The sequence below is a fragment of the Colletotrichum truncatum genome, assembly GCF_014235925.2.
Source record: "Colletotrichum truncatum strain CMES1059 chromosome Unknown Contig_0002, whole genome shotgun sequence".
NCBI classification, from domain to species: Eukaryota; Fungi; Ascomycota; class Sordariomycetes; order Glomerellales; family Glomerellaceae; genus Colletotrichum; species Colletotrichum truncatum.
In genome coordinates this window covers 5548069-5575607 of record NW_027222399.1, presented here as the reverse complement: position 1 = coordinate 5575607, position 27539 = coordinate 5548069, and the positions used below count along the sequence as shown (strand labels likewise).

The 27539-nt window shown below is 50.0% G+C and overlaps 10 protein-coding genes across 10 annotated transcripts; 3 read left to right on the top strand and 7 right to left on the bottom strand.

The window, feature by feature from the left end:
* Nucleotides 1-610: 610 nt before the first annotated feature.
* Nucleotides 611-8217, top strand: CTRU02_204480 (hc-toxin synthetase; the record flags this gene model as incomplete). The annotated part of the gene is made up of 2 exons (XM_036720953.1): nt 611-1569; nt 1626-8217. The coding sequence occupies 2 exons, from the start codon at nt 611-613 to the stop codon at nt 8215-8217; spliced, it is 7551 nt and encodes a 2516-aa protein (XP_036586937.1).
* On the bottom strand, nt 2629-3226 carry CTRU02_204481 (uncharacterized protein; the record flags this gene model as incomplete). Its single annotated transcript, XM_036720954.2, has 3 exons — nt 2629-2891; nt 2952-2994; nt 3200-3226. 3 exons carry the CDS (start codon nt 3224-3226, stop codon nt 2629-2631), a joined length of 333 nt encoding a protein of 110 aa, XP_036586938.2.
* Nucleotides 8218-8948: 731 nt separating the features above from the next.
* Nucleotides 8949-9759, bottom strand: CTRU02_204479 (nucleoside-diphosphate-sugar epimerase; the record flags this gene model as incomplete). The annotated part of the gene is made up of 3 exons (XM_036720952.1): nt 8949-9242; nt 9291-9483; nt 9539-9759. The coding sequence occupies 3 exons, from the start codon at nt 9757-9759 to the stop codon at nt 8949-8951; spliced, it is 708 nt and encodes a 235-aa protein (XP_036586936.1).
* Nucleotides 9760-9883: 124 nt separating this feature from the next.
* Nucleotides 9884-10210, top strand: CTRU02_204478 (uncharacterized protein; the record flags this gene model as incomplete). Its single annotated transcript, XM_070204385.1, has 1 exon — nt 9884-10210. The coding sequence occupies one exon, from the start codon at nt 9884-9886 to the stop codon at nt 10208-10210; it is 327 nt and encodes a 108-aa protein (XP_070062148.1).
* A 547-nt stretch (nt 10211-10757) lies between these two features.
* CTRU02_204477 (uncharacterized protein) lies at nt 10758-11087 on the bottom strand (the record flags this gene model as incomplete). Its single annotated transcript, XM_070204384.1, has 1 exon — nt 10758-11087. The coding sequence occupies one exon, from the start codon at nt 11085-11087 to the stop codon at nt 10758-10760; it is 330 nt and encodes a 109-aa protein (XP_070062147.1).
* Nucleotides 11088-11570: 483 nt separating this feature from the next.
* On the bottom strand, nt 11571-13099 carry CTRU02_204476 (uncharacterized protein; the record flags this gene model as incomplete). Its single annotated transcript, XM_036720949.1, has 2 exons — nt 11571-11978; nt 12029-13099. 2 exons carry the CDS (start codon nt 13097-13099, stop codon nt 11571-11573), a joined length of 1479 nt encoding a protein of 492 aa, XP_036586933.1.
* A 1783-nt stretch (nt 13100-14882) lies between these two features.
* On the bottom strand, nt 14883-15194 carry CTRU02_204475 (uncharacterized protein; the record flags this gene model as incomplete). The annotated part of the gene is made up of 1 exon (XM_036720948.1): nt 14883-15194. One exon carries the CDS (start codon nt 15192-15194, stop codon nt 14883-14885), a length of 312 nt encoding a protein of 103 aa, XP_036586932.1.
* A 1497-nt stretch (nt 15195-16691) lies between these two features.
* Nucleotides 16692-18449, top strand: CTRU02_204474 (DEAD/DEAH box helicase; the record flags this gene model as incomplete). The annotated part of the gene is made up of 1 exon (XM_036720947.1): nt 16692-18449. The coding sequence occupies one exon, from the start codon at nt 16692-16694 to the stop codon at nt 18447-18449; it is 1758 nt and encodes a 585-aa protein (XP_036586931.1).
* Nucleotides 18450-19322: 873 nt separating this feature from the next.
* On the bottom strand, nt 19323-22355 carry CTRU02_204473 (fungal specific transcription factor; the record flags this gene model as incomplete). Its single annotated transcript, XM_036720946.1, has 3 exons — nt 19323-20856; nt 20955-21897; nt 22202-22355. 3 exons carry the CDS (start codon nt 22353-22355, stop codon nt 19323-19325), a joined length of 2631 nt encoding a protein of 876 aa, XP_036586930.1.
* Nucleotides 22356-25066: 2711 nt separating this feature from the next.
* On the bottom strand, nt 25067-26808 carry CTRU02_204472 (misfolded glycoproteins degradation protein; the record flags this gene model as incomplete). The annotated part of the gene is made up of 2 exons (XM_036720945.1): nt 25067-26494; nt 26563-26808. The coding sequence occupies 2 exons, from the start codon at nt 26806-26808 to the stop codon at nt 25067-25069; spliced, it is 1674 nt and encodes a 557-aa protein (XP_036586929.1).
* Nucleotides 26809-27539: the final 731 nt, after the last annotated feature.

Below are 27539 nucleotides of genomic sequence, written 5' to 3'. Positions count from 1 at the left end.
TCTTGCACCCCGCATACATTTTCTGTGTCGAGCTGCATGAAGAAACATGTGGGGAATTGGACTAGTTCCCACTACACCTTGCTGTCATCCAAGCCACGATGAAGTGATTCGTATGCGTGAGGGGAAATCAGAGATATCATGATTCTTAGCGTCAGGATGTGCCGATGAAGGATTGGGAGTGTGTGACTTTGCCGTGCAGCTGCCTTTCCAAGTAAGATCTTGCCCGGCTACATGCGAGGTCCAGAACTACAGAACGGGTCTAGAATGAGGTATTTACAACATTGGATGTTCCAATCGAAGGATCGGGACTGTTTGGGAAGATTCTTCAGTGATATGACAAATTGCGTGCCATAACGATTTGCAAGGTTGCAGGAGTACCCTCGGTGCAATGGCCGGTCTTCCACTTCAGGATTTTAATGTTCAGCCGTCATCATTATAAATAAAAGTTTGAGCAAGTATGGGGTTGTTTAGTGAGTGAACCACAGCAGAGATTCTGGACAGTATATCATTGAAGCCTTTTCACTTCACCACTGCGCTTCAAAGCTTCCAGTCCCCATCACTTCGCTTCACGTCCGTCATCGTGCTATAATCTTGCACATCGACAGTCAAGATGACGTTTCACTATGGGAAGTTGAAGCTTGTACCAAGGCTTCATTCTGTCAAGTTTGTTTTTGATACCGCGACTCCGGCTTCTGTAGAAACGCCAGACGAGTTTGTATTTGACAGCCCATTTCCTAGTGGCACAGCGGGTGTTCCTGAGAAATTCGTCTTCAAGTCTCCGATAGCATCAAAATATGCTCAAGAAGAGACCAGAAATGTTCGAAATACGGCTAAATCCAACAACGAATTTCGCCAACGCTGGGAAGCGGCTGAAAACACCGAGCCTGAGGAGATAGCCGAACCAGGACCTTCATACCGGACAGATAGCGAGACACATTCCATAAACAAGGCTGCCGAAGGCAGTTTTGTGCGTGTTCGTGGCCCTAACTGTCATTTGAGCGACTCTTCGACGGATACAGAGTCACATGTCTACGCTGCCTGGGCCTTGGCGCTCTCCTCGAGAGCTAACCAGCAGCAAGTCAGCTTTGGCCTGAGACAATCCAACCATGAAACAACCAAGAAAGGGAGCTTAATGTCAGAAATCTATCTCAATGTCAACCAGAAGATGAATGTTTTCGACTTCGTCGCCTATGTGGAGGATTCATTGACGAATTCCTCCCCCGAAGGCGATTCATCAGATGAAGAGCGCAATCTCAGTGCGGCAACAACATCAATGGAATCTTTTCGAACAAGCGTTATTTTTACAATACATCAAAACAATCATATGCAATCTCTCAAGACAGGAAACTATGACTTTTTCCTAGAATGTGCCGTCGACGGAACTGAATTTGGTCTTTCCGCCACTTTCAACAACAAATCTATTTCCTCAGCAGCAGTGCGACTGTTACTCTATGATTTGGAGCATATCCTCTGGCAGTTTTCAACCGCGGCTGTAGCAACAAAAACACTGGAAGAGATTCAAATCATGAGTCCTGCAAGCCAGCGCCATCTTCTTCAGTTGAATAGGCCGTAAGTATCTTGCAATAAACTTATCATTTGTAGACTGTGGCTTACGAAATGTGCAGGTTGCCCAGAATAGAGGATAGATTCATCCATGATCTTATCAATGAACAAGCAAGGCTGAGGCCACATGACCAAGCTATTTGTGCGTGGGATGGCAACCTTTCGTATTGCCAACTCCAAGATCGTACCGACATGTTGCGAGATTACCTGTCTAGGATGGGTGTTGGTCCGGGAACAGTTGTTCCAATCCTCTTCGAAAAATCAGTCTACAGTATTATTGCCATACTAGGAGTTATAAAAGCAGGCGGCGCTATTGTGGCTCTGGACCCTTCTCTTCCTGAAGACCGCCTACACATGATCATTCAGGATGTCAACGCTTCCGCGGTTATTTGCTCTGTCCAGAGCCAACACCGGGTCCCCTTACACATCCCACATCACAAGCGAGTCATTATCGACGACGAATTTATAACTAGCCTTCCATCGGTGGCACCAACAAAATCCGAATCCCGTTCTCCCTCCACTGACGACGCACTCTATGTCGTATTTACCAGCGGGTCGACTGGGAAGCCAAAAGGAGTGGTAATAACTCATGCAGCCTTTGCATCCAGCGCTAAAGGATTTTCCAAGGCTATTTTACTCGACAAGTCTTCATGCCGCGTCTTACAATATTCTTCATTCTCTTTCGACATCTCCATGCTCGAGATTTTTACCAGTCTTACAGTTGGAGCTTGTCTATGTATCCCCAGTGAGGAACAGCGAATGAATGACTTGGCCAATTGTATATCCAGTATGGGTGTAAATTGGGCTATGTTGACCCCATCAGTAGCATCTCTTATACGCCCAGATGAGGTACCTGGCTTGGATGTCCTCTGCTTGGTTGGCGAAGCACTGCCACAGGCCGTAGCTGATACGTGGGCCGATCATGTCAGAGCAATCAATGCATATGGTCCTGCGGAATGTTCAGCTATTACCATTGTCGATAAGCCTAGAGTAAGAGGCTTGGAGAGCAGGTCAATCGGTCGGCCTGTCAACTGTGTTGCCTGGATTGTTGGAGAGAATGAAGAGCTAGCCCCCTTCGGCACAGTCGGCGAGATAGTCATCGAGGGACCCCCTGTCGCCCGTGGCTACTTGGGCGATAAGGCCAAAACCGAAAAGGTCTTCCTTGAAGATCCAAAGTTTCTTCAAGGAGTTGTCCGCAATCCTGGACGTTGTTACCGAACTGGCGACCTGGGCCGCATGAACCCTGACGGCACGTTGGACTACTTCGGCCGCAAGGACAGCCAGGTCAAGATCAATGGCCAACGTGTCGAGCTCGGTGAGATCGAACACTACTTGAAGAAAGTTGTAGAATCTCTACAATCACTACAAACAGAACTTTCCACGCCGACCTGTGAGGTTGCCGTTGAGCTCCTCCGGCCACATCAAGGGGAACTGAACGTGCTGTCAGCTTTCATTGCATACACTCATTCAGAAACAATCAACATAGAGAGTGAAAGCACTTTGCTCGAGGAAACAAATCCATTATGGAAAAAAATCAAGTCTCTAAGTAGAGAGGTATCAACACAGCTAGGGCAAAGCCTTCCGGCATACATGGTCCCCAAGGCAATTGTGCCGTGCCGCAAACTGCCACTATCACCTTCTGGAAAGGTCGACAGGAAAACATTGCGAAGCCTTGGTAATTCTTTGACTCTACAGCAGCTCATGAGCTCCTCAAACCGAGACAGCTTCTTTCCTTCCAAGGCTAAAGGGAGCATTCCATCACCTGATCTGACTGAGAGCGAAGATGAAACGTCGGTTGGCCAGCTTACAATGCAGTCAGAGACTGTTCCTTCCTCAGAGGACTCTACTTCAATTTCTTCACAGTTAGAGAGAGGACTCACACCAGTCGAGGTATCACTTCGGAAGGCATGGGCTAAGATCCTATCTATACCTGAAAACTCCATAAGCGCCGGCGACGACTTTTTTAAACTTGGAGGCGACTCAATCGGAGCAATTAAGGTCGTAGCAGCTTGCAGGCAACTGGATCTTCAGATCAATGTCGCCAACATCTTTAAGAACTCTATTTTACGAGAGATGGCATTGGTCTGCACGACCTCAACAGCAAACAAAACAAAGGCGGAGCCCGCTCATTACACGCCATTTCAACTCATTAATCAGGACAACCTAAACTTGAATGAGCTACTTGAAGAGGCCTCGTATCAGTGCGGAGTTGATTCAGAGGGCATTGAAGATTTATATCCTTGTACTCACATGCAAGAAGGCCTGATGGCAGTCAATCTCACGCGGCCAGGAAGTTACACCGGTCGATGGATTCATCCGTTACCTAGCAATGTGGACTTAACCCTGTTTCGTAAAGTGTGGGAAAACATACATGCGGAATCAGCGATTTTGCGGACACGATTTGCTACAACCTCGTCAGCAGGGTCTCTTCAGGTCGTACTAAGAGAACAGGTTCAATGGCTTACGTCCGATGACCTTGAAGCCTACCTAAAGACAGACGACGCAAACCCTATGTTCCCCGGAGATTCACTCAACCGATTCGCCATCGTTACGTCAAGTGACGACAAAAAGACCTTTGTGTGGACAATTCATCACATGCTCTACGACGGTTGGTCGCTCGCCATGCTCTGCAACCGACTGAATGAGATGTACCACGGGCGAACTGTAAAGCCAGCAAGCGATTATAGGGATTTCATATCTTATACAAAACGGCTAGAGCGAAGCAATTACTCCGAGTATTGGAAAAGAGAACTTCGAGGAGTCCCACAGTCAATCTTCCCCGCTCCACTGAAGCCGAGCCATCAATCGATTGCTCGTGCGGTTGTGAGAGACTCCCTGGACATCGACTTAGATCCATCTTCTGGACTGACCATGTCAACCATCGTACGCGGAGCGTGGTCCCTCATGATTGGACATTTCTCAAATGCCGACGATATCATATTTGGCGCCACGGTTTCTGGCAGGAATGCACCACTTGAAAACATCGAGAATATTGAAGGGCCTACAATTGCAACGGTTCCCGTTAGGGTTCGTATTGACAGGGCCACGACTATTCTAGATTTTCTCCGTCAGGTCCAAGAAAATGCAACTACAATGATACCTTTCGAGCAAACTGGAATCAAGAATATCAAAACGTTGAACGAAGATACGAAACGTGGCTGCGAGTTTCAAAATTTACTCGTTGTACAGGCTGGCGGCGGATGGGATGAGGCTGGGCCAGGTCCCCTCGGCAAGCCGACCTACAGAGAAGAGTTCACCACGTTCCCAGTCACTTGCGAAGTCTGGCTTCAGCCGGGTCGGGTTGAGTTTGCAACGCATGTTGATGAAGACGTCACTAGTCGGGTGTTTGTTGCTCAGGCAATAGAAGTTGTCAAAAGTATCATGGCCCAGCTGTCATCCGCATCTTCTAATCATGCCGACCGCAAAATCACTGACCTGGTATATTACAAGCTACCGAAGGCTATACAAACAACGTCTCAACATGAAACACAGAGAACAAAACCATCGGCTTGCGTCCATGACCTTATCTCAGACCAAAGTATGGTTCAACTCGGGAGACAAGCAATCGTATCAACTGCCGAGATATTGTCGTATAACGATCTCGAAACCGCTTCTACAGTTCTTTCTAGACATCTGGTTAAAGCCGGTGTAGCACCTGGAGTCATGATCCCGTTATGTTTTGAAAAGTCTGTGTGGACAATTGTGGCCATGCTCGGAGTCATGAAAACAGGTGCTGCTTTTGTGCCACTGGACCCCAGCCAACCCATCTCTCGCCTTAGGAAGGTTATTGAAGAAGTAAAGGCCACAATATTGCTGACGTCTTCATTCCACTACAAAGCTACTGATCTTGGAGTTCATACTCGGGTCATTGTGGATAGAGACAACCTCGAGCTTTTACAAAAGTCGAACAACCCGTCGATAGCACCCTTCAAATCAAAACCCGAAGATCCAGCATATGTAATCTTTACATCCGGATCAACCGGAACGCCAAAAGGAGTTGTAATTTCGCATTCCGCATTTACGTCTGGCGCAATCGCTCACGGAAGTGCACTTGGTGTCTCCAGTAACCACCGAATGCTGCAGTTTTCGTCCTATAGCTTTGACGCAAGTTTATTCGAGATTCTTACTACGCTCATACATGGAGGAACGGTTTGCGTTCCGACTGAGGAAGAGCGCGCTGAAGGTATCACGGAATTCGTGAAAGATAATAGCGTCAATTTTGCACTTCTTACACCGTCTGTGGCACGCTTCATTCAGCCTTCAGAAGTACCTTCCTTGGAGGTGTTAGTGTTTGGAGGAGAAGCTCCAGATGAGCCCCTCATAACAAAGTGGCTCGACTCTGGGGTTCAGCTTTTCAATGCTTACGGTCCCAGCGAGTGCAGCGTTATTGCAACTATCCAGTCATGCGCCGCTGAATCAGACCCTCGGACAATTGGGTATCCCATTGGATGCTCTGGCTGGGTTGTAAACAAAGACGACGTAAATACTCTGGTCCCAGACGGTGTGGTCGGTGAGCTACTTATTGAGGGCTCAACTCTAGCCCAGGGCTATCTAAACGACTCAGAGAAGACCGCTGCCTCTTTTATCAACAAACCCAGTTGGCTCCATATTTTATCCAGCAACAACGGTGCCCGTTTATACAAGACTGGTGATTTGGTGCGAAAGACTCCGAGCGGAAGTTTGGTCTATGTCGGTCGAAAAGATCTACAAGTAAAGGTCAACGGACAGAGAATCGAAATCGGCGAAATCGAATCTCATTTGGCCCTTGGCTCGTCTGTCAAGCTTGCAATTGTAGTCTTTCCGTCGTCCGGGGTATACTCACAGAAACTTGTCGCTGTGTTGAACTTGGAAGATAAGACTGACAGTCCTGGTTTCTACCAGAGAAGTCGCAATTTCAGCGAAGAAACGAAAAAGATTAGACGAGAGTTGGCCAGCAAGATCCCCAATTCTATGGTGCCAGCGCACTGGATCGACATAAAAGAACTTTCAAACGAAGGGTTTCCTCTTGCCGCTTCGGGTAAAGTGGACAGAAGAATGATCAAAGGATGGCTCGAGAACCAGTTATCCACGGAGCCGGTGTCTATCAATCCTACGATGCAAGTCCTTAATACGAGCCTCAAGATAGGGCCGGATGAAGGGCTTGCGTATGAGTTGGCAGAAAAGATCGCCTCCCTGTTACCTGCAGGCACATTTCCCGCAGAGGGAAATGTGTTGAATCGCTTTGATGATTTGCTATTGCACTCCTCAGGGCTGGACTCTCTCAATATGATGTCCCTTTTGCATTTCATTCGTCTCAAATATCAAGTTCGAGTAAGCATTCAGCTTCTGATGAACGAAAAGACAAGTACAAGAAGCCTGGCTGAATTCATAACCAGCGCTACCAAACAGACGGCAAACGTAATGGCAGAAGGCCTGCAAGCCCCAGTTGGAGGCCTTGATATCATGGCTCAGATCAGTAAACACGAAACCGATCTTCTAAACATTCCCCGACGTCTGAACAACTTTCCCAATAGGCCACCAAACACCACAAACTTGACAGTTTTTCTAACTGGCGCCAGCGGCTACCTAGGGACTCAAATTCTCCGCCAGCTACTTGAACATCAAGACGTTGGGCATGTAGTTGCTCTTGCCAGGGGTACGACCATAGACTTAGCAAGGGAAAAAGTTGTTGAAGCAGCGCAAAAAGCTCTTTGGTGGACTGAATTCCATGCGGAAAGGCTCGAAGTCTGGAAAGGAGACTTGGCACTCCCGCAACTTGGACTCCATGAAGCTCAATGGGGGTTACTCAAGGATGGAAACACTTTTGACATCGTTATTCATAACGGCGCCGTTGTTCACTGGAGCAAAAGCTACTCCGTCCTCGAGGCTGTCAATGTTGCTTCCACTGTTCAGCTTGTTGGACTTGCTATAAGTAACCCTTCCATGAGGTTCGCATACATATCTGGAGGACGACAGTGCCGTGGCGATGATGAGCGTGATGAAGATGTTGCCCAGGAACTCTCCGATTCTATGGGCTACAGTCAGTCAAAGTTTGTGGCTGAGGTATTGGTGAAAAGAGCTGCCGAGTGGTGTCCAGCAAGACAAAGAAATATTGCAGTCTTCAGGCCCGGTCTCATCATTGGCACACCGACAGAGGGGGTAGCCAATCTTGATGATTATATATGGCGGGTCACGGCAGCAAGTATAAAGATTGGAGCATACAATTCGGATGACGGCAATGCTTGGTTACATCTATCTGATGCTTCGACAACTGCTGCGGAGGCTATCCGCACTGCATTCTCACCGGAATCACGAGAGAAATCTGTCGTACATCATAATGAAGGTATGACTTGGGGTATGTTTTGGCGCCTAGTTAGAAGAATGGGATTTAATATCCATTCTAAGCCAACCTCTCAGTGGCTAGCAGCTGTCCAGAATGACATTGCTTCGCGGAAGGAGAAGCATCCACTCTGGCCGTTAGCACACCTCCTTGAGGACACGGCCATGAAATGGGATATACGCGTCGACATGCCACAAGAACCACCTCTGCAACTCAAAGTCGCGGTAAGAAAGAATATCGAGTATCTCATTAGGGCCGCGTTCCTACCCAACCCTACCACGACCGGAGCTGTTCAGTCCTCATTCTCAACATTTTCTAGATCGTCAACCAAGTAGTAGATGTATATATGACGAATAAATTTTATAGAAAGAAATTGAGCCTGAATACAGAACCGAACGATAATAGAGTGATGTTCTCTTACTCCTCTCAAGTATACTGGCGGTTTACCTCATTCGTAGAGGGGGCTTTGCATTCCTTCTATGGCGTGTTGTTAAGTAGCTTGTGTCAACAAGAAGATAAAGAGCGAGGTCGCTGATTTATTTCAGTGGTTGAAAACCTGAAGTCTGTCAACTGAATGTAGCTCTAATGTCTATAAGGGAAAGTAAAAATATCAGATGGTAATTTACAGCTTGATCCTACTAAGCTACTGCTCGGTGGTTACAAATACTTGATACTCATACAGTGTAAGGCAGAAAAACGGGGTATCTGGACGGAGTATGGCAGTGATTAGTTACCTGTCGTCTTCTATCTCCCGTAGTTAGACAAACTCATTTTGATTCGATGATGATATTAAAAGAAATGCAATATTGTCAGGATTTAGCTACCTTGTATTTCACTTTCAGCATGTGATTTCCGAGAATTCGCGGCGTGATATCGGGAGTCTGAATGGAAAGAAAGAAAAGAAAAAGAAAAAGAAAAAGGGAACCCCCATATTGTCAACATATCAAGGGAAAGTATTATTGTAATAACCGAGTGCTCCTTATCCCACGGATTTCAGCGCAAATTGTGCCGTTGTTAGTACCTTGTTACAGATTATCCATATCAGCGCAACGTAAGTTGTGCAAGTTTAATGCCTCTGAGATGCTAGCAGCTCTCTTCCTCTCCTCACGATACGGGCATTCTCCGAAATGGGTTCCTCATCAGCACCATTGATCGCAAGATAAGCCATGAAGATACCCAACTCTTCATTTCTCACAGACCAATTCTCGCCCATGACTGCACCACCCATGGCAGAAGCGATCCCTACAAAGCCACTAGATAGAGGGTTTCTGGGCACAACTCCTCCAGGCTTTACGATGAATGTCTGCCAAATGGCAGAGTGACTCTCAGCAAATGCAAGCGCTTTGGTTTCTAGCACGCCCTGTAGGGTATTAGCGTTGCAAATATGTACAGTATATGTCAGTATTACCTTGAGTTTGCGCGGCGTTTCCAAGAACCACAGCTTGGTTTCTTGATCTTGTCGAACGAATTTCCCGCTCAGATGGACGCAACGAAAACGGGATCGATCTGGCAATGTCTTCAACACCGGTGCCATACTTTCAATAAATGCCATCGGGTAGTCGAGGTCAGCGGCAACGTTGCCATTATAAGAACCCATTGCCCTGTTGATGAATTAGTGAATGCCCCACATTGGGTTTCTAATGGGTGTAAACTCACCATATCATGCCAACCGCGTCTGCATGCTCCCGCAAGATGTCCTCGGGCCACTTCGAGAAGTCTTTGATCACAACGCATTTGAGCTTCGGGTTGTTGACGACGTCAGCTGGCAGATCTCGACGAACAAAGGCGACGACTTGGGAGATTTCCGGGTGGGCAAGGCATTGAACAAGGGCCTCGCCGCCAATCATCCCACTGGCTCCTACAATGAGAACTTTCATAATGGCGATGACACAGCACCAACTCGAAGATAAGGTAAATAATAAATGGAATTCAGTTGATAGGAGAAGGATGTGTTGCAGATGATGTTTTCACTGAGGACGCCTTTTATCCCTTGAATGTTGAATGACGCTAGAAACGCCATGTGCGGAGTTGCGGAGTAAAGTCCGATCAAAGGATGCCGAGCATTACAAGGGGTCCACGCCCAACGTCAGCTTCAAATTGAGCACCATTATCAACAATCTTGGCAAACAGTGGCAGCACGGCGAGAACTCTCATAATGCCATCAATCCGAATGCTCTGACGGATTTTGTAGCACATTGGAAAGGGTGGAGGGACGACTTTTTCCTGCACCTCTTGGCCTGGGCAATGGAGTTCGTGGAATACAGGATCAAGGAGATGCTTAAGTACTGGAGTGTAGCGAAAAGAGATATGGCGAGACAGGTGCTCTAAATACTGCACGAGATGGAGGCCGATCTGGATTCCCTGAGCATCAACACGTCGGGGTTCAACTAGGAGGACGGGAAGAGAAAAGGAAGGCCACGAAAAGACCATGTTATTCGCAATTAACATACTTACATTTCTCACCTTCGTACTTACTGCTGTATCCCACTGGGCGGAAAGCAAAAGACGCAAATGCGAAACTTACTGTACAGGTCTGTACTACATAGGCCTCAAAAGCAGCCGTCTCCATCCCATATAACCAAATGCATTCTACCGATAGTCGGAGGCGCAACACTTCTCAAGTCTCCATCTTTCAAGTGCAGTCACAACTCAACAAAGCGGCTTCATCCAGCCGAAGTAACTCTCAGACAAACGGGCATTAGGGTGCTGCAGTAAAGCATAGCGGGCCTCAAAATATTTGATCTAAAAGTCCTCAGCAGCGGCATCGGCTATGATCTCATAGTCGGTAACGAGAATTGTATCTCTAAGTGATGGGTTTACATTCAAAATGCCTTTCTCGTGCGGATATTGTCCGTGTGGACCTGGCGTAGACGATTTAGATCTGAGCCTTAGAGTTCGGGGTCGAGTGCAGACTGAGGAGGAATAGCGACAATAGCTTCTTTCTAGACTCAACTTCTTCGATATTCTCATACCCGAATCGACCTTCCATCTGGAGGCGTATGTCAGTACAAGTTTTTTTCACAAGGGCCTCCCATTCTCTGTCGGAGTGAGGGCCGCCGTATGCTGTGCGGTAAATGTTGAATCCCCATTTCCTATAGAAATGGCATAGGTCCTCATCTAGACCCTCGCCTAGGTCGTCAAACTGGTCGTCCGGAATGTCGAGCAGGGAATTGGGCAGGTCTGAAAAGTGGAGAGGGTCATCCATGAGCGGTCATACTAGGATGAGGTGGCTCCGTCGTGTTCTGAGGGGGTAGCAGTTGAGTTTTGCGGTGACTTTCTGATGATGTGGTCGTTGGTGTTAGAAGTTGCATGTGTTGATGTAGGAGCGAAAGTTGAGGAGGCATCACGTCACCCCACTGTATAGTTGCGAAGTTGACAAGCCTATTGTCGGTCCTAGAATATGCTTACCGGCCCTTGTCTTCTGGGATAACCTAGAAAACAATACAGATACTTGGTGGGCTAGCGTTGCTCTTGACCAACTAGAAAATTGACTCACCAACACCACCACGTGCATTATATAGAAAGAAGACAGTATTTGGTCAACTACTATTATAACTAAAGTATTTTTGGTTTTAGTCAACTTATTGGTAAGTCAGAGACGCCGACTGAGCTGTGGTAAAGGTTGCGCGCCCAACAACTGAAAGCGCGAACAGTCCTCAAACATAGCAAGCTCCCACATGTTGGTCGCTCAGTTCCTCACAGCATTCAGTTCAACCTCGACGGGCATTCCAGCGACCGTATCGAATCCCTCGGGCTTTTCTCTCGTATGAATGAGAGCATAGAATTCGGCGTCCTGTGCATCTTCGTGGGTGTAATCGTTCAATTGCGTATGCGACTGAATGTTTAGATAGTTCTGGCAGTTGTCGCAGTCTCCAACTGCCCAGCGACTGAGAACTGCCTTGGTATCAATAAGGCGATCAGGCTCTCCATTTTGACCCTTGGCCCATGTAGAGACGATGAAAGAGCCACGGATCTTTGACCGGTTGATTCCCGTGACGGCAACTTTCGGTGCGTCGACAGGCGCCGGCGTTCGCACCAGGCCATGTCCTCGGGGTCTCGGGTATTCATACCCAAGTTTAGTCGTGTCGACGACATCCTGGACCAGTTAGCAATTTTACAATCGAAAAACAGCAACAGAGACTATACCTTGGAGGTAATGAAACGCTCTTTCCCATTCGTAGGATCGGTAATCTTAAATGGCTCGAGAGCAGTATCGAGATTGAATTTCTCAAAGCTGATGTATTTAGGTATGATGTCCAATTCTGTTGTCTTGTTGTGGATGTCTTGCCACTTCCAGAACATATAGTCAATGAAGCAATGGTGGAAGTAGAAAACCGGGTCAAAGGCAGCCGTGTCGTTCTCGCCCATGTCCCCATTAGCAAATGGGAAAACGTTCTTGGTGTCCTCCTTCGACGGAACTTCAAATCCACCGATAGCCAAGTGCATCGAGTTATGCGGGTGTTCGAGGGAGACGACAGTGGGTGTATGAGGGCTGCCTTTGTTTAAATTGTTGTAAATCTCAGCAGACTTCACGTTGGAGAAGACTGTGTAATTCGGAGCATCCAGACACTGCTTAAAATTGTCGGCCTCGCCAGCGTAGATGATTTCGCCCTTGTGGTTTTCGAATCTCTGGAAAGTGAGCCACCGTGTGACATTCTCGTTCAATAAAGCAGTAGGCTTGCCTGGACCAAGGCTGTCGACGGTCTCGTTGTGAATCTTTGTTTTCTCCGCAAAATCGGCACTCACAAGGCCAGAATACGGGTACCGAACGGTGTTGTATCCTACGGGCTTCGCATTGTCTTTGCCTTTAGAGCCGCCATCGACTGCTTGTTGCATCTTGTACGAGAACAACGGGTTGGGAATTGAGGTCCCGTCCACAAAGTCATAGCTCTCATCGGTGAAGATCTTGGGAAGCCCTTGTTCCAGAGTTCTCTGAGAAGTCTCGTTCCAATAAGGCAAAGCCAAGTTGGCGCACCCGGGGGCAGTGCGGAGAGCATTCTCAAGACGTAGAAGGTACGCCCTGTGCCACGTGGGAAAGAGAACACTGGCATGCCGGCAGAAAATAGGCTCCGGCAAACCATGGTAGCCAGCAATAGTGAAAAAAGAGTTAGGGTCCTCAGGCTCGAGGTTTTTAATATGATGGAAGGCCCGGACGACGAGGTCGCGCTCCTCTGGAGACAGCTCCTCGATGTCCTTTCTGATATGTGTCTTGGGCATGGTGATTGATGATGAAACCGTGAGAAGATTTCAAGGAAAAAAAAAAGATGTTGGATTCTGTCAATGATATTTTTTTTTTGGGATAGGCAGGTTATGATGTAGAGACAGACCCGAGCATTGGAGGAACCATTGCTCTTTATGTACTTGAATTGAGGATCACGATCTGATGTTGGTCTCGAATTATTTTGCCGATAATTCAGATGAGGCCTTGTGGAAACAATATTGGCAACTTCCTGTAATTGGTTCGTCGTTGACCCAAGCTTACGTTTAATGATGCTTGCAGTTTCTATGAACATCTTGGTCTGTGGTCATTCGGTATGCTGTCTATGGTGGGAAATGCCACAATTGCCATTATTTCTGTCTTCGGTCTTATCGCCCTGTCAAAGATCGTGAAGCAGTTGTGAGTCCAGCGAGAAGACTTCAGCCATGTCTCAAGACCCGCTTACTTTATGTTACCGCTCGTAGTGAGCTGAAAGTACGTCGAGAGGCTGGCTGAGTGAACGTTCAAGCGATGACCAGGACAAATGAATGTTTAGCGCAAGCGAAGCGACGTTGGCGTGACAATAGGGTGCTTCAGGAATGAATGCGAACAGCAGTGGCTGTGAATCAAGTCACCTAGGGCCATTATTATTGCGTGTAGGCCGTATTTCATATCTTGCTGAGACTTTTATTTTAGTGGCTTGTTTGAAGCATAAAAACTTCTCTCAGAGCGCATGCTTGGAAGAGATTTTGCGTACTGTAAAATTGGCATCTTCATGTCGTCCCAGGCTGCATGAATATACATTTTAAAGCATCGAATAAAGCCAAAAACCCTTGGATATGATCTGAATACACTAATTAATAAATATTATGGTTGACCTACTAAACTAGTCCCTTGAATGAGTGCTCAAGTTCTCCTCATGGGTTTTTTTCGCGGGGTAGAAATGTGAATCTCGATGTGTACGCTGCTTGAGCATTGTAGTATTTGAAACCTGTAATATAGCTTGCGGGGTAATCCCACTTGTTCGCCGCTTTTGTCATTCTGAGGAATGTTTGTTGTTGTCGATAGCGTATAGGTTGTGTGTTTTGCGAATTGTACGCCCTTTGTGGTTGCAAAGTTTGCTGCTGAGCCTTTGCAAATGTCCTTATGTGTGTGCCTTGTACCACTTGTTGTATTAGGACCAGCCCATGGTAACATACTAACTGCTCATGATAGAATGACTGTTCCCGGGGATCGGGAGATATATAAAACCTGTCTCAGGATGGGAGTGTTTCCGTCACCTTATCAGTCCACCGGACGATGAGATGTCTCAAACGGTGCGGCATGCTTCAAAGGTCAAGCAATACAGCCCCACAAACTGCTGGCCAAGAAATGTTCAGCTACGCCCATTATGCTAGTCTGCCGCTCTGCCGCTCTGCCGCATAGCCCATGTGTACGAAAGCAGCCATCTATTTTCTGTGATGTTAATACGATGCATATTCTACCTCGCAACTTCCCTTCCACATGTTCAGAGGTTTCGCTTTCAATTCCGGCCTGCGAAAGAGACGCAACCAACGGGGCGGGCGTGAGAAGCAGTACCATAAATTCTGAACAACTCAAGCACGTGGCCCAGTTATAGTCACCTGCAACCTCATCTATCATGCCACGGAAAACAAGCCAAAGAAATCAAGAAGTTACCGTCCTTTCATAAGACTTAAAACCAGTTTACGTCGAATGAATAATCTGTTAATTAGATATTATGTTTGTTTAGCTTTATGGATGTTGTGTATTATTCCGTCTTCTCAAGTTTGAAGGTCTTCGCCTTTATGTCTGCTTTTTTCTGATGGTACCTCCTCCAGCTGGTAATGATACATACGACTGGCCCAGCTCCATCCTGATAATATGAAAGGATAAACGCACCATGCCCTCAAACTGACGCCCAAAGGGAAGGCTGAGTATGAAGAAGGTGAAGACCGTGCTCACAGCTGTCCCCGCATAGCAAAACAAAACCAGCTGCTTAACCGTGAATAATACGACATTGAGAATGACTGATATGAACGACTTGTTGGGAGCATGGAATCCCTCTTTGGGACGATACAGAGATTGCCTCTTCTCGAATGAGTTGGGTTCTGCCATTGAGGTACTCCTGGCACTAAAAGATGCTTCGGGGGACGGCCTCTCAACAAAGCCTTGACGAGCCACTTTCATGATTAGAATATCGTTGGAAGTTGGAATGGAATCCATGTACATACGAAAAGCTTCCAAGCCAGGGAACTTTGATACCGAATTGTTTTGATCGAGTCTAGGAATGGTTGAAGGGAAACGATGCCACTGTGGAAAACTGGCAGATAAGAGCTTTAATGGAAACAGCTATCGCGCAAATGCAAAAATGTTGAAAACAAGGAAAAAATGCATGAAAAGGTCTGGGATCCCTCTAATTTATGTCCCAGAACAATAGCATCCTTAATGCGCGTAAGGCTCCCAACTCCAAGGAGCCTTTGTGCTTAGGATCACGAAAATGGGGACGAAAGACAGGGGTTTGGGGTGCCCAGGCTGACGCGCGCCATACGGACTGCCATTATCGGAATAAACCACCCCCAAGGTGGCACAGCATGCGGAACGCGTCTCATCCTTTTGTGGTCAAGTTCGGGTTATATACTTGGTGTATGACGGTGTCACGTTCGGAACAATCTTGAATGGCTGCATGTGACTTGGTCGTTATTGTCGTTGGTGGACCGGACTTTAAGAGCACATGCTACAGCCCAAAAGACTTAAAGTGTGCCCTGTTGTATAAGATGGTAACGTGTGCAATGTGGCTTATGATTGGGTGGCGAGATGAGCCTTCTCTGAAGAGCGTTCGCAAACGAGGGCCCCTGCATACCGGTACTAAGAAGTAATCCTTGATATTGTTGCAACGGTTATGGAGGCAGCCACCGCCACTGGAAGGGAGGCGCCGCCTAAGTTTTTCCATTAGACTTTTGCAAGACCCGTACAGCCTTGTAAGTGACATGTATTTGAGGCTCAGAAGTCTATTGACGATAGTCATCTCGGCCCGAAGCGCTTGCACTATGGATGTTTTTCACTAGGAAACCATCCTCGTATTTGGGGTTTGCTTTAGGCCTTCACCTGGAAACATTCAGCACGATTCACTGTAAGCGATTTCTATCAGACTTGGCACACGTCAGTCAGTCCTAAAATAGGAGGAATCAACGCTGGCCAGCACCGTAAAGAGCATTAAGCAAAGTCTTGTCCCATGGCGAAGCAAAGACTATGGAAATGCTGACACACTCGCCAAAAATGGAAAGTCGAAGTTCTTATAAGGCTGGCTTGGTCATGTAGAAGGAAGGACCTTACATCAATAAAGGGTGAGAAGCTGCCCAACTAGTTAACGCCGAAAGGGAAGGCGGGACAGTGAAGTGGGTAGGTGAAGTGGATAAAAGTGGATCGGGCGGTGAAGAGCCATACCCCTAAAATTCCCTTATCGGGCCATCCCGCAGCACCTTATCACTACACGCTAAACCAGGCCTAGACGGTTTCGTCAAGTTCCCTGTCGTCACTGGGAAAATTTCCCCTTCACATCAACCACGGTCTGGATTCTCGCCGTAAATTCAAACCACATAAACATTCATCAAGATGGATCGCAGAGGCAGAGGCTCAAACCAGCGTCGTCACCCCAGACGTGACAACCGCCGCGATGCCTCCAACAATGACTCCCCTCGGTCGGGAGGCCAGCAGCACCAGCAGCAGCACCAGCAGCAACAACCTCGCGCTCCAGCTGCTCCCCAAACCACTACGCCTCCCCTCACCGAGCCTGTCCCCCAGGACACCCCGAGGTTCGCCGATATGGTCGGCGTCCACCCGTCTATTATCCAGGCCATCACCGAGGACCTCAAGTTCGATCATATGATGCCTGTCCAGGCCGCTACGCTCGAAGAGCTGCTCCCCCCCAAGCGCAGCGACTGCCTCGTCCAAGCCAAGACAGGTACTGGCAAGACCATTGCCTTCCTGCTCCCCGCTATTCAGACCCTCCTCACCCAAAACCGTGGTCGCAACGGCGGCATCTCTCTGCTGGTCATCTCGCCCACCCGGGAGCTGGCCATGCAGATCGCCAAAGAAGCTGAAGGTCTCCTCCAGCGCCTCCCGCAGTATCGCGTCTGCATCGCTATTGGAGGAACCAACAAGGACCGCGAGGAGAAGCAGATCCTCTCGGGCTGTGATATCCTTATTGCCACCCCCGGCCGTCTTATCGACCATTTGGCCAACGAGTATATCAAAGAATCCTTCCACAGCCTCGACACCCTCGTCCTCGATGAGGCGGACCGCCTGCTGGACATGGGCTTCATGCCCGCGCTGAAGGATATTGTCCGAGCTCTTCCCGACAAGTCCAAGACGAACCGCCAAGGCATGCTCTTCTCCGCCACCATTGCCTCGCACGTCGAGCAGGTCGCCCATATCGTGCTTTCCCCCGGCTACAAGTTCATCTCGACCATCCCGGCAGGCGAAGCCAACACTCACGAGCGTGTGCCCCAGCATCTCATCAAGGTTCCTACCTTCGCCGCCGTAGCGCCTGCCATGGTCGGTGCCATCCGCGAGGAAGCAGCCTTTGTAGGACCCGAGACCTTCAAGGCGATCGTTTTCGCCCCCACGGCCGCCCTGGCCGACTTCTACGGCGACGTGCTCGCCAACGTCCCCGGCTTGCCTCAAGCGTCCGTCCTTCACTCCCGCATCTCTCAGAGCAAGCGTACGAAGATCACCAATGACTACCGCGACGCCAAGACTGGCATTCTTGTTGCCACAGACGTCATTGCTCGTGGCATGGATTTCCCCGGCGTCACAACCGTTTTCCAGGTCGGCATCCCCGCCGACAAGGAGTCATACATCCACCGTCTCGGTCGTACAGCTCGCGCGGGCGCTGAGGGACGTGGAATCTTCATCGTCACGGATATCGAGGACTTCTTCCCCCGCTGGACTCTCAAGGAGATCAGCTTCGAGCAACGTCCCGCCGATCTTTCTTCCGCGGAACAAGTGTACAACATTGCCGAGCAGCGCATCGACGAGGCTCAAAAGGCAAAGATTTACCAGGCCTGGCTGGGCTATTACAAGAACTGGATGAAGCCTCTGAAGTGGGAGAAGGAGCAGCTTGTCGCCGAGGGCAACATCTTCGCCCGCGACGCCCTCAGATGCCCCGAAACGCCGCCCATTCAGAAGAGCACCGTTGGCAAGATGGGTCTGCGTGGCACCAGGGGCTTGGTAATTGTGCCTGATGCGCCCAAGGCCCGTCACGGACGTGGCGGCGGCGGCGGCGGCGGTGGAGAGGGACGCAGCGCGGGAGCCGGTGGCCGCGGAGGCCGTGGTGGTGGTGGCGGAGGAAGACGTGGTGGCAGAAACTAAGGCACTTCGTCGTTTTACTGTTTTTTTTTTCTCTCTCTTTCTTTTTGTACTTTTGCTCCCATCTTTCAGTTGTTTTGCTACATCTTGATACCCCTCATACAATCGTACGACGGGATGGGAACACGGGTGGAATATAGATAGGCAGCTGGCGTTCGGTATAGACGCGGTATGGTTGGTATTGACTTAAGAATTAAGAATAAAAAAGTCTGGGAAAATTAAGGCCGGTACAGACCGGACGGCCTTGAAGACACGATACCACAAGTCCAACTACCTTTCTTCTTTTTTTCCCCCTCTTTTTTCAGTGACGTGAATTACATTTTTTTTTGAGGCAAAACAAGGCGATACGTTTTGAACAACTCATTTGTCGTAGATCACGACGGCCGACATATACAGTCTCGATCCTTTGAATCCGTGTCTCTTTCTCTCTTCATTCGTATTTCGATGGCTACACATATATATATATACAAATACACACACACACACACACACCACGTCGTTATTTTATCCACGATCGCTAATAGACCCCAAGTCCCAAGTCGTCACAGACAGTGCTGCTTCGATAGAGATTTAAAAAAAAAAAAAAAAAAATTGGTATAAGGGGGGAGTGGGAGCTTTTTTGAAGAACCAACCAGTTCCACCCCTCCTCCAAAAGAAATTTCCCCCATTTCACTCCCTTTTTTTGATTCTCGAGTACTCCCTTGTCGCTTAACCTCCCCACTTGACTCCCTTTTGCTCCCAAATGTCAAGATATGATGATGATAATGATGATGATGATGATGATATGATACGCAGAGCCGAATCGGCCTGTCGTCGGAGAACATTTGATGGAGGGGGTTTAAAAAGAAGAAAGATAACCCCCGTTGCGCAGTTTCATTACCAAACGCCGACCATGCCGCCGTTCCGATATCCACCGCCCTTGTCTCCTCCTCTCCTATTATCGTATGGGTTACTGTTGCCTTGTCCGGGCTGGTGCTGTTGTTGCTGATCATCCATCACAGGACCATCTGGGGCCCCTGGATCTCCAACGACGCCTCCTACGGGACCACCACCAGTTGCCATCCGGTCGTGCATCATCATATTAGGTCCCAAGTCCGTGTAGCCTCCTTCTCGATGAGCCGAGTATGGCCCTTGTGGACCTTGATCCATGTATCCTCCGTCTCTTGGTCCCGTACCACCGCTGCCTGGACTCCAGGCCGTCTCGAAGCCCGACATGCTCATTGCTGCCGACATGCCAGTGTTGCTTCTCGTAAGCCCCAAGGGGCTCATGAGGTCGACGTTACTGCCGTCCATATCGACCCCCGCTATTCCTCCGCCCATCTCTCCGGCGCCCAGTTCGATACCCAACCCCATGCCTTGCATTCCGGGTTGGTGGTGCACCGGGGCGCTTCTGAGATCCAGTACCGGCCGATTGCCATTGTTATTCTCCTCGCCGTCGTCAAATACCTCCCCAACGACGCTCCCTGATTGCTGACCCCATCCGGTAGAGTCCATCTGCCCTTGCTCCTGGCCAGCGCCCACCATCGCGGCTACCATGGACCCCATGGATGACATGGCCGGACTGAGTTGTGTCCTCATACTACCAGGGTTCTCCCCAGCAGCCGTGAGGAGTTTCTCGGCGAACTGCGTCCGCGAGTTATCGCTTGCGCTGAGGGTTTTTATGAAGAACTCAATCGGGTCTAAGCTTGCACCTTTTCTTCCACTTCCCAGCACGCCCATTTCACCCGACGTGAAATCCATCGTCGTAGAGAACCCTACGCTCTCGCACGCTCCCAACACGTTTACACACCACGTTCCGATTTCGAAAATCTTCTCCATGATGCCCATCCCGTGCACTTCGACGGCCTTGCTCGGTAGACTTGCTAGGATCGACGCAGTATCACGAGCAACTGTAAGGGGGAAAGAAAAGCACATGCTGTTTCCACCGCCGACGCCGCTTCCTGACGAGACACCCCCTCCGGAATCAGCCGGGTTTGTCCAGCTCAACAGACCCTGCCGCATAGAGGACTGCCATACAATGAGGCGTAGCCATTGTTGCGTAATCAATAGGTCTGCTTTTTGAATATCCGTGGGTTCCGGTCCCCCCACATCTCGACCGGCCGAAGCCGCGCCAAACGAGCCTACAAATTGCTGTTGTTGGGACGGCGGTGATCCGCGGGTATTCCGCGGTCGGAGGAAAGCAGGTGGGAGGGAGAGAAGGTTTTGCAATGCCAAAAATGTCGTCGCGCTGACGCGGGGGTCGGACCCCTCGTTCCACGCCGTCACGAACGATTCGTCGAGAGGTGTGTAGGATGAAACGAGCTGCAGGAATCCCGCATGAATGTCCGGTCCCTCATAGGGATGCCGTGTTGTTGGGAGAGAAGGCGTTCTCTTGAAGGTGATCGGCTTGTTGCGCAAAATCGCAAAAGATCTACGCCGGTCGCACAAAGGCGGTACGTAAGTAATGTGGCAACAATAGCGATGCGCCTAGTGGCTAAACGCCACAATGCGGTTGGCTGCAAAACTCACCTTTCTGTCACGAAGAGAATCCAAAAGACTCTCTGCCGACACAGCGTCTCCTCGCGACTCAAGCCATAGTAGGTCGAGTCGTCCTGCAGTCCTAGGTCCTGCGCGTTGGTCAACGCCTCACGCAAGTAGTACCACGATTTGCGCGACTGGTTAATCTCAAAGAAGGATGTGCTCAAATAAAAGGATGAGATCACGGCGGACAATGACAAGTCCTCGAGGAAGTCGTAAGACTGCCTCGTTGAGATGGTCTCATCCAGGAAAAACCTCCCTACAACTTCCCACGATGTTGGCCCCGGAGCACCTATGCTCTTACCGGACATGTGCATCGAGGTGAGGGCGCACATGGCATAGATGAGGTTCTTCTCGCTCGGTGTCATGGCTGGCCGACTTATTGTCTCGCGGATTGCCGGCATGAAGATAAGCGGCATAATAGGATATATGTGCTCGTAGTACAACTCGACCAACTGGGGGATCATGTGAAAATAGTTTCGTGTCCTTGGCCGCATTTCGTCGCTCGAGAAGATGCCCCTGGGTTCCGGTACACTGCTGTGGGCTGGGTTCGAAGTGACGGCCGCCCAAAAGCTCGGGGGGGTCGATGCCGCTGACGCGTTGGATGAGTGCTGCGACGCAGCCTCACCGAGGTCGCTTCCGCTCATTCCAATGTCGACGCTATCCAAGTTCAGCGGCGGGCAGGCTGCTGATAAGCGACGCCGCACATACTCTGTAGGGCTCTCGAGCGCATTTTCTGCGTTGAAAGGTTTCTGGACTGGTTGCTGTTGCTGTTGTTGCTGGTGCTTCTGCGACGACTCCCTCGCTCGCAACTCATTGATCACCCTCCCATGCCCACGCTTTGGGCCCCTCTTCTTGGGGACATGATCACGCTTGCAAGTGAGAGAGGCGTGCACGCACTGCTCGCAGGGAAACTTGCCATCGCAGCGGATTCCTAAGAGGCTGTTAGCACATGGCCCGCCGTGCGACAGTGGAGATAGGAGTGCGGCGGGAGAAAGACAAGTGTTTTGTAGATGGTGATGGTAGTGAAGACAAGGTGTGGTGGTAACAGTGACGTGCAACAACACCAGTGGCTAAGGCGGGTTGATACCATGAAGGCGGCATATAGACTGGCCTGGTGGCAGACTGCTAGGGAGAGGGAGGATTGCGCGAAAGTTCATGAGCGCGACAGCCAAGAAAAAAAGCAAATCAGAAGTCGACGATGACAGTAAACATGGAGATGAAGTGGAACATCATACTTCTCCTTCGACAGTGATCGCACACTGTCCTCTTTGTCGCCGCTGACTGTTGCTGTTGCTGCTGTGGTCTGGTGCTCATGCCTGGTGATTCGGCCTTCACCTCTGCAGAGCCCGCTCTGCTCGCAGCATTGTTCGCGGTATCTGTGTCCTCCATCACTTGCACATGACGCAATGAGAAGGAGAGTGGTCGAAGAAGTAAGTGTAGCAAAGACAGGTCAACCGTCACAGGGGTGCCGGAGGTGAAGGATTTGAGCGAAGAATTTCGCGGTGGGGTCGAGTATTTGGGCAGTCAAGTATCAGTTATGTAGAACAGAGCAAAACCGAACAGAGCGTAACAGAGCACACAGCACGCCCTCGACTCTAGTAGTGTACCCAGAGGCCCAGCCTCCCCCCGGCCCAGGTTCACTTTTGCTGTCTGTCTCCTCAGCCCCTCACTAGCAAGGGGAAGCTAAGGTAGGGTAGCGTGAGGTGCCGAAGGGTTGGAGGCGCTGCCAGGTTCAGTCTGCCCTTCGTTCTGCCCGTTACGGTCTCTGTGAAATGCGGGGAAGAGATGATCGAGGGCGGAAGAGACTTATTAAGAGGGCCGGGCGAGTCAGCTGATGAGCGCAACTTGCCGTCACCGAGTTGGAGTTGGAGATTGTGTTCCATGCGGGGGAAATAGATTGAGACCAATCAACTTTGGATGACCTGCCGAGTGCCATAGGAGGAGCATTTAGGTGTTTTTTTTCGCGTCGTAGGGAAGACGACTGTGCCCAAGTTGCACTGCTATTTTCGTTTGCGATCTGAGTGATGTGCGGCGCTATTACGGCCCCTCTGGGAGCGGCGCCATACCCCTGGCCCTGAATGCTGTGTGGGCAATTCGCTCAGGTGCCCCGGCACCCGCCCGCTGATGCCAAGAGCCATCAATCCATCTCAGGGCATCCACACTGAGTACCGCCGAACGGACCCAACCGCAGGCACCATCCCCACCGTGCTGCAGGCGCGCGAGTTTATGCGTTTGCCCAGTAAAGAGGAGGATGCCTGAACCGAGCCTCTTTAGGATGTCACGTTCCTTCGATCGAAGCTTCAAACTTTGCTGAGAATGCCACGTTTCTACCTCACTCTGGGTGGCGTGAGTCGCTGTTAACTCTCTGTCATCTGCTGCAGCTAGGTTAAACTACAGGTATGACTGTATAGTTCTGTTCATAGCGGGACAGGGTTTGTCGAGTCGCAAACATCGGTACAGCATCCCGATCCCGATTATGGGGCTGGATGACTCTTGGAACTCTCGCAACACTGACAACCCCAGCATAATCCGTACTCTAATCGTCTTTTGATGCGAGAACTAGGAGTATGCAACTCAAGGCGCCAAGCACATGACCAGTATTCGTTAGCGTTAGATGGCTATGCTCATACCGGGGGATGCGGCACAACTAATCATCGGCCGTTGGTCCCCATTTTTTGAGACATTACAGTCAAGGCTAAAGTAGTAAACGGTTGATCATGGCTTGACTTGATGTTGAAACTAGCCCGCCATGAAGAATACCGATAGGTGTTGTAGGGGGGCGCTCGTATGTAGTCCCATGTTTGATAAGCGTCGGTCATGTGTTCGACAGCAACGAAGGGGGCAAACCAAAAACGAAATAAAATATAAAATAAAATAAACCAAAAAAGGGAAAGAGAAAAAAAGGGGCATCAGTTCCGTGTTATCCGTTAATTGATAACTGACTAGCCAGCCCGCTCTGCTGCGAGAAAAAAAGAATTCCTCAACACGCTGCCCCTGCTTCAAAGTTTAAACTGTTCTGTATCAAGGGGGGGGCGACAGATGCTGAATGGCAGGGCCAGCCCGCAGTTCGTGAAAAGATCAGCCAAAAACTTTAGTTAACATAGTAGGGACCCGCTTGCAATGGCCTGGCGCGTCTCTGGAAGCACGATACGGCGGTGACCATTGCCTCGGATCCTGGGGAAGCTACGGCAAGTCAGGTCTGTTGGTCGAGACCTGGAGATTAACGTCGCTTCCTACTAGACGGGGGTGTTGATGTCGTGTGAGCTGATCGTCCGGACAATTCCGAACGCTATGCATCGAAGGTATGGATCGACTGAGGCTTTTGATGTCCACGAAAATGTTTTCATGCAGCGGAAATTGCGCTGGATGAGAATACTACTTCGCGGTCGTGAGCGCTATTCTCAAGATAGCAAAGCGATGGCATCGTAGGAATATCATTTGCCCTCCGAGCAGGGGCATCTGAAATGTCTGCAAGGCTTACTATTGTTAGCTTGCTCTGTCGATCGTTTTTTTTTTTTTTTATGACTTGCAGATTGCAACTCGGAGGTTGTTCCGGTGTGTGGGAGAGGAGAAGCAGGGGGGAAAGGGGGGTTAAGCGCTTGACCGAGTGAAGTTCGTCTTGGGAAACCAAATGTCAAGTCTAATCCAAAACCCAATCTCGAAGACGGGTGGCGAAGCAGCACGTGTGTTTTAGATGGGAAGATCATCCATCACCTTTGTGATGGGCAACAGAAAGTTGAAGAAGGAATGGACTCCCATGCTTAGCATTACCACGGCAAGAACAGGCGGAGGAAAGAAGGAGCAGGGAAGACCAAGGGAAGGAGTGAGTCAGTTGCCACTCACCTTCCCTGCCTGCCGAATCAAGAGGCTTTTCAAGGGGGTAAGAAGAGGACATCACACCTTAAACCTCCCCCAAAGACAAAGTTGCTAGCAAGACATTGCCATCGTTGTCGGTTTACTTAGTATATCACAATGAAGACGAGACCTGGCCATTCATGTACAAGCAAAAGTCCTGATTTCTTCCCTGATGCTGTAGTGGTGTATCAATACAAGACAACATCCCAAACGCCTATGCTATACAGCTTTGAAAGGTGCACTTCTCAGATCTCTTCCTTGAAGAACTGTTCCTCACTGCCCTCCTGATGATCATCTTCCTTGGCCCCCTTTCCATCCTCGCTGGCGCCTTCACCCTTCTCCCCGGCCGACTGATCGACGATGCCACGGAGCTCTCTGGGATCGCCCGGCTGTTCGATAACCTCAAGCTTCCAACCCTTGTCGCCAGCAATCCGCTCCAGCTCAGCCCGCATCTCTTCCACGAGCTCAGGGCTCAAGTCTCTCTTCTCTAGCTCCTCTTTGCCAAGAACTTTCGTCCCGCCACCGTCAGCTTTGCTCTTGCCACTAGCAATAACTTCTACTAACGGGCCATGGCCCCGTCCGGGGAGGTAGCTCCGTGGTGGTGCAAGCTTAGCAGGTGGCTTTCCCTCCTCATCTGCATCAGCCAGCACATTTCTCGCGCCGACAATGACGCCGCCCACGTTCACACCCTTCTGTGCCCTGTCTCTCACATTCGGGTCCTGCTTCTGCAGGTCTTCCTGCTCCTCGGCCTTGGCAATCGGGTCATTACTGTGTGCTGCCATCGCCAATTGCGCCTCCAATGTCTTTTGACGTTGAAAATCAGCCATTGACACTGGGTCGTCCGACGACAGGATGCGTAAGCAGTTGATGGGGTTAGCGTTCGAAGCCTTTGGAGGGAGGAAAGCAACGTCTTCGCAGAGACGCGGTGTGTTGATGACCATGAGATAAGCGCACGTTGTGACTTCTTTGATCCAGCCAATTCGGTCCCCTTTCATTCCTGGGACACAGTGATACTGTACGTCGATCGTCCGCTCGCGACCTGTAAGATCGCAGATGGTTCCACCATCCAGCCTCTGAACAAGGAACCGCTGGTCACCCTTGCTCTGCAAGTCGGTATTCGCAGGAGGTTCTCCGGATTTTGTCGTTTGTTGCTGCTGCTGATGTTGGGTCGGCGATTTATTCGCTCTTCCGAGGACGTACTCGGCAGTATGAGGGTCGCGGACAGGCGGCTGCCCATTCGGAACCGTAGGGAGCGCATGGAATTGGACAACCTCACGGTTATAGCAGAAGCTATAGCTCCACCATCCGGACATGAAGTACAGACAGCTACCGTCAAGATCGTTCAACAGCTCCCAACCGTGCGCAGATGCCTTGGCCAGCTCCCGCGCCTCTTGTTGCTTCGCCAGCTCCGTGGCAGTTTGGTTCTCGGGCGTCTGCGGTTCCACGATGGGTATTGAGCAAAGGTATTTCGTAGGGCTCATGTTCATGACCTCGTATCGCTCAAAAACCTCGGGCGCAGAGTCATTGTCGACGTCAGCGGCTTCGCGGACATTCTGGGACACGTCGGAGGTTGTCGAGAAGTCGGCGGAGTAGGTGGGATGCGAATTCGTGCGGTCAATGAGAGCCTGCGCTTCGTGTTCTGATATGAATGCATCTGAGAATACAACCTCGTACTGTGAATCGGGGCAGTTGTCAGTAGTCATTCATAAAAAGCAGCCCCCTTTCCAAATTCCAGGCGTACCTGCGGATATGCCACGAGGTCATCGTGGACGCTGAAGCCAGGCTGACGGGCCCCGCACAGCTGGACGGTCGCCAGCAAAACCAAATTGAAACGGCGCATCATGCCGCATGTACTGTACGTTTGCTCACATGTAGACCAGGAAAGGAAAGTTGTGGGAGGTGCCGTCGCCTGTCTGGCTACCTTGAAGCTGCTTAGAAGGGGGCCGCGCTGGCGCACTGGCTCCAGCCCGTAGCTCACAGGTGTCATCAACGGGCAGAGTCCCGCATGGATGAGATAGCCGAAGTTCTGCCGATGAGATCGGGAGATAAGCCTCCGATTGCTCTAGTCACGTGGCCCCGCTTCTTGAGCAAAGCCGATGCGAATTCTTTGTTCGACGGTAAGTGTTTCTTTGTTTCCGTTGTACTACCATACCCTCATCCTGTCGCTCGTCATTTCATCAGAGCCCCTGATTTAACTGCTGATCGATACACATAACATGTTCTTAGTTCGGGAGCATCCCACTTCACTGCCGGGACCCGGCGCCATTGTGGGTTCTGCCGAGCCTACGAATTCCCTCGCAGAGTGACAGTGGTGCCAAGGTTAGACTGGTTCCGGGGGCAGAGGTATGCCGTGAGGAAGATCTTTAAGAATTGGGACCTTTTTGGCGATGGGAGTAGTTGGGTTGCGAGTTCGCAAGTAGAGAACAAGATGAAATCACGGAACAATTCCAAATCTCGACGCACTAACAACAAACTCATTTCGTCGAGCGCCCGCAAAGTCGCCGGGGTTTGTAAGTCACGAGGCTTTACCAGCGGACTAGGAATCAAACAAAAAGATGGGCGAACTAAGAGGTGGGGAACACAAGGGAGGTCACAGTGGGTCAGATTAGGGTCATAAGCGCACTCATCATTGAAGTTTGCAACACAGGCAAAGCCCGAGTGGCTCAGTGGTAAAGCGTCTCACTAGTATCCGGTTCTCCGGTCCGAAATGAGAAGATC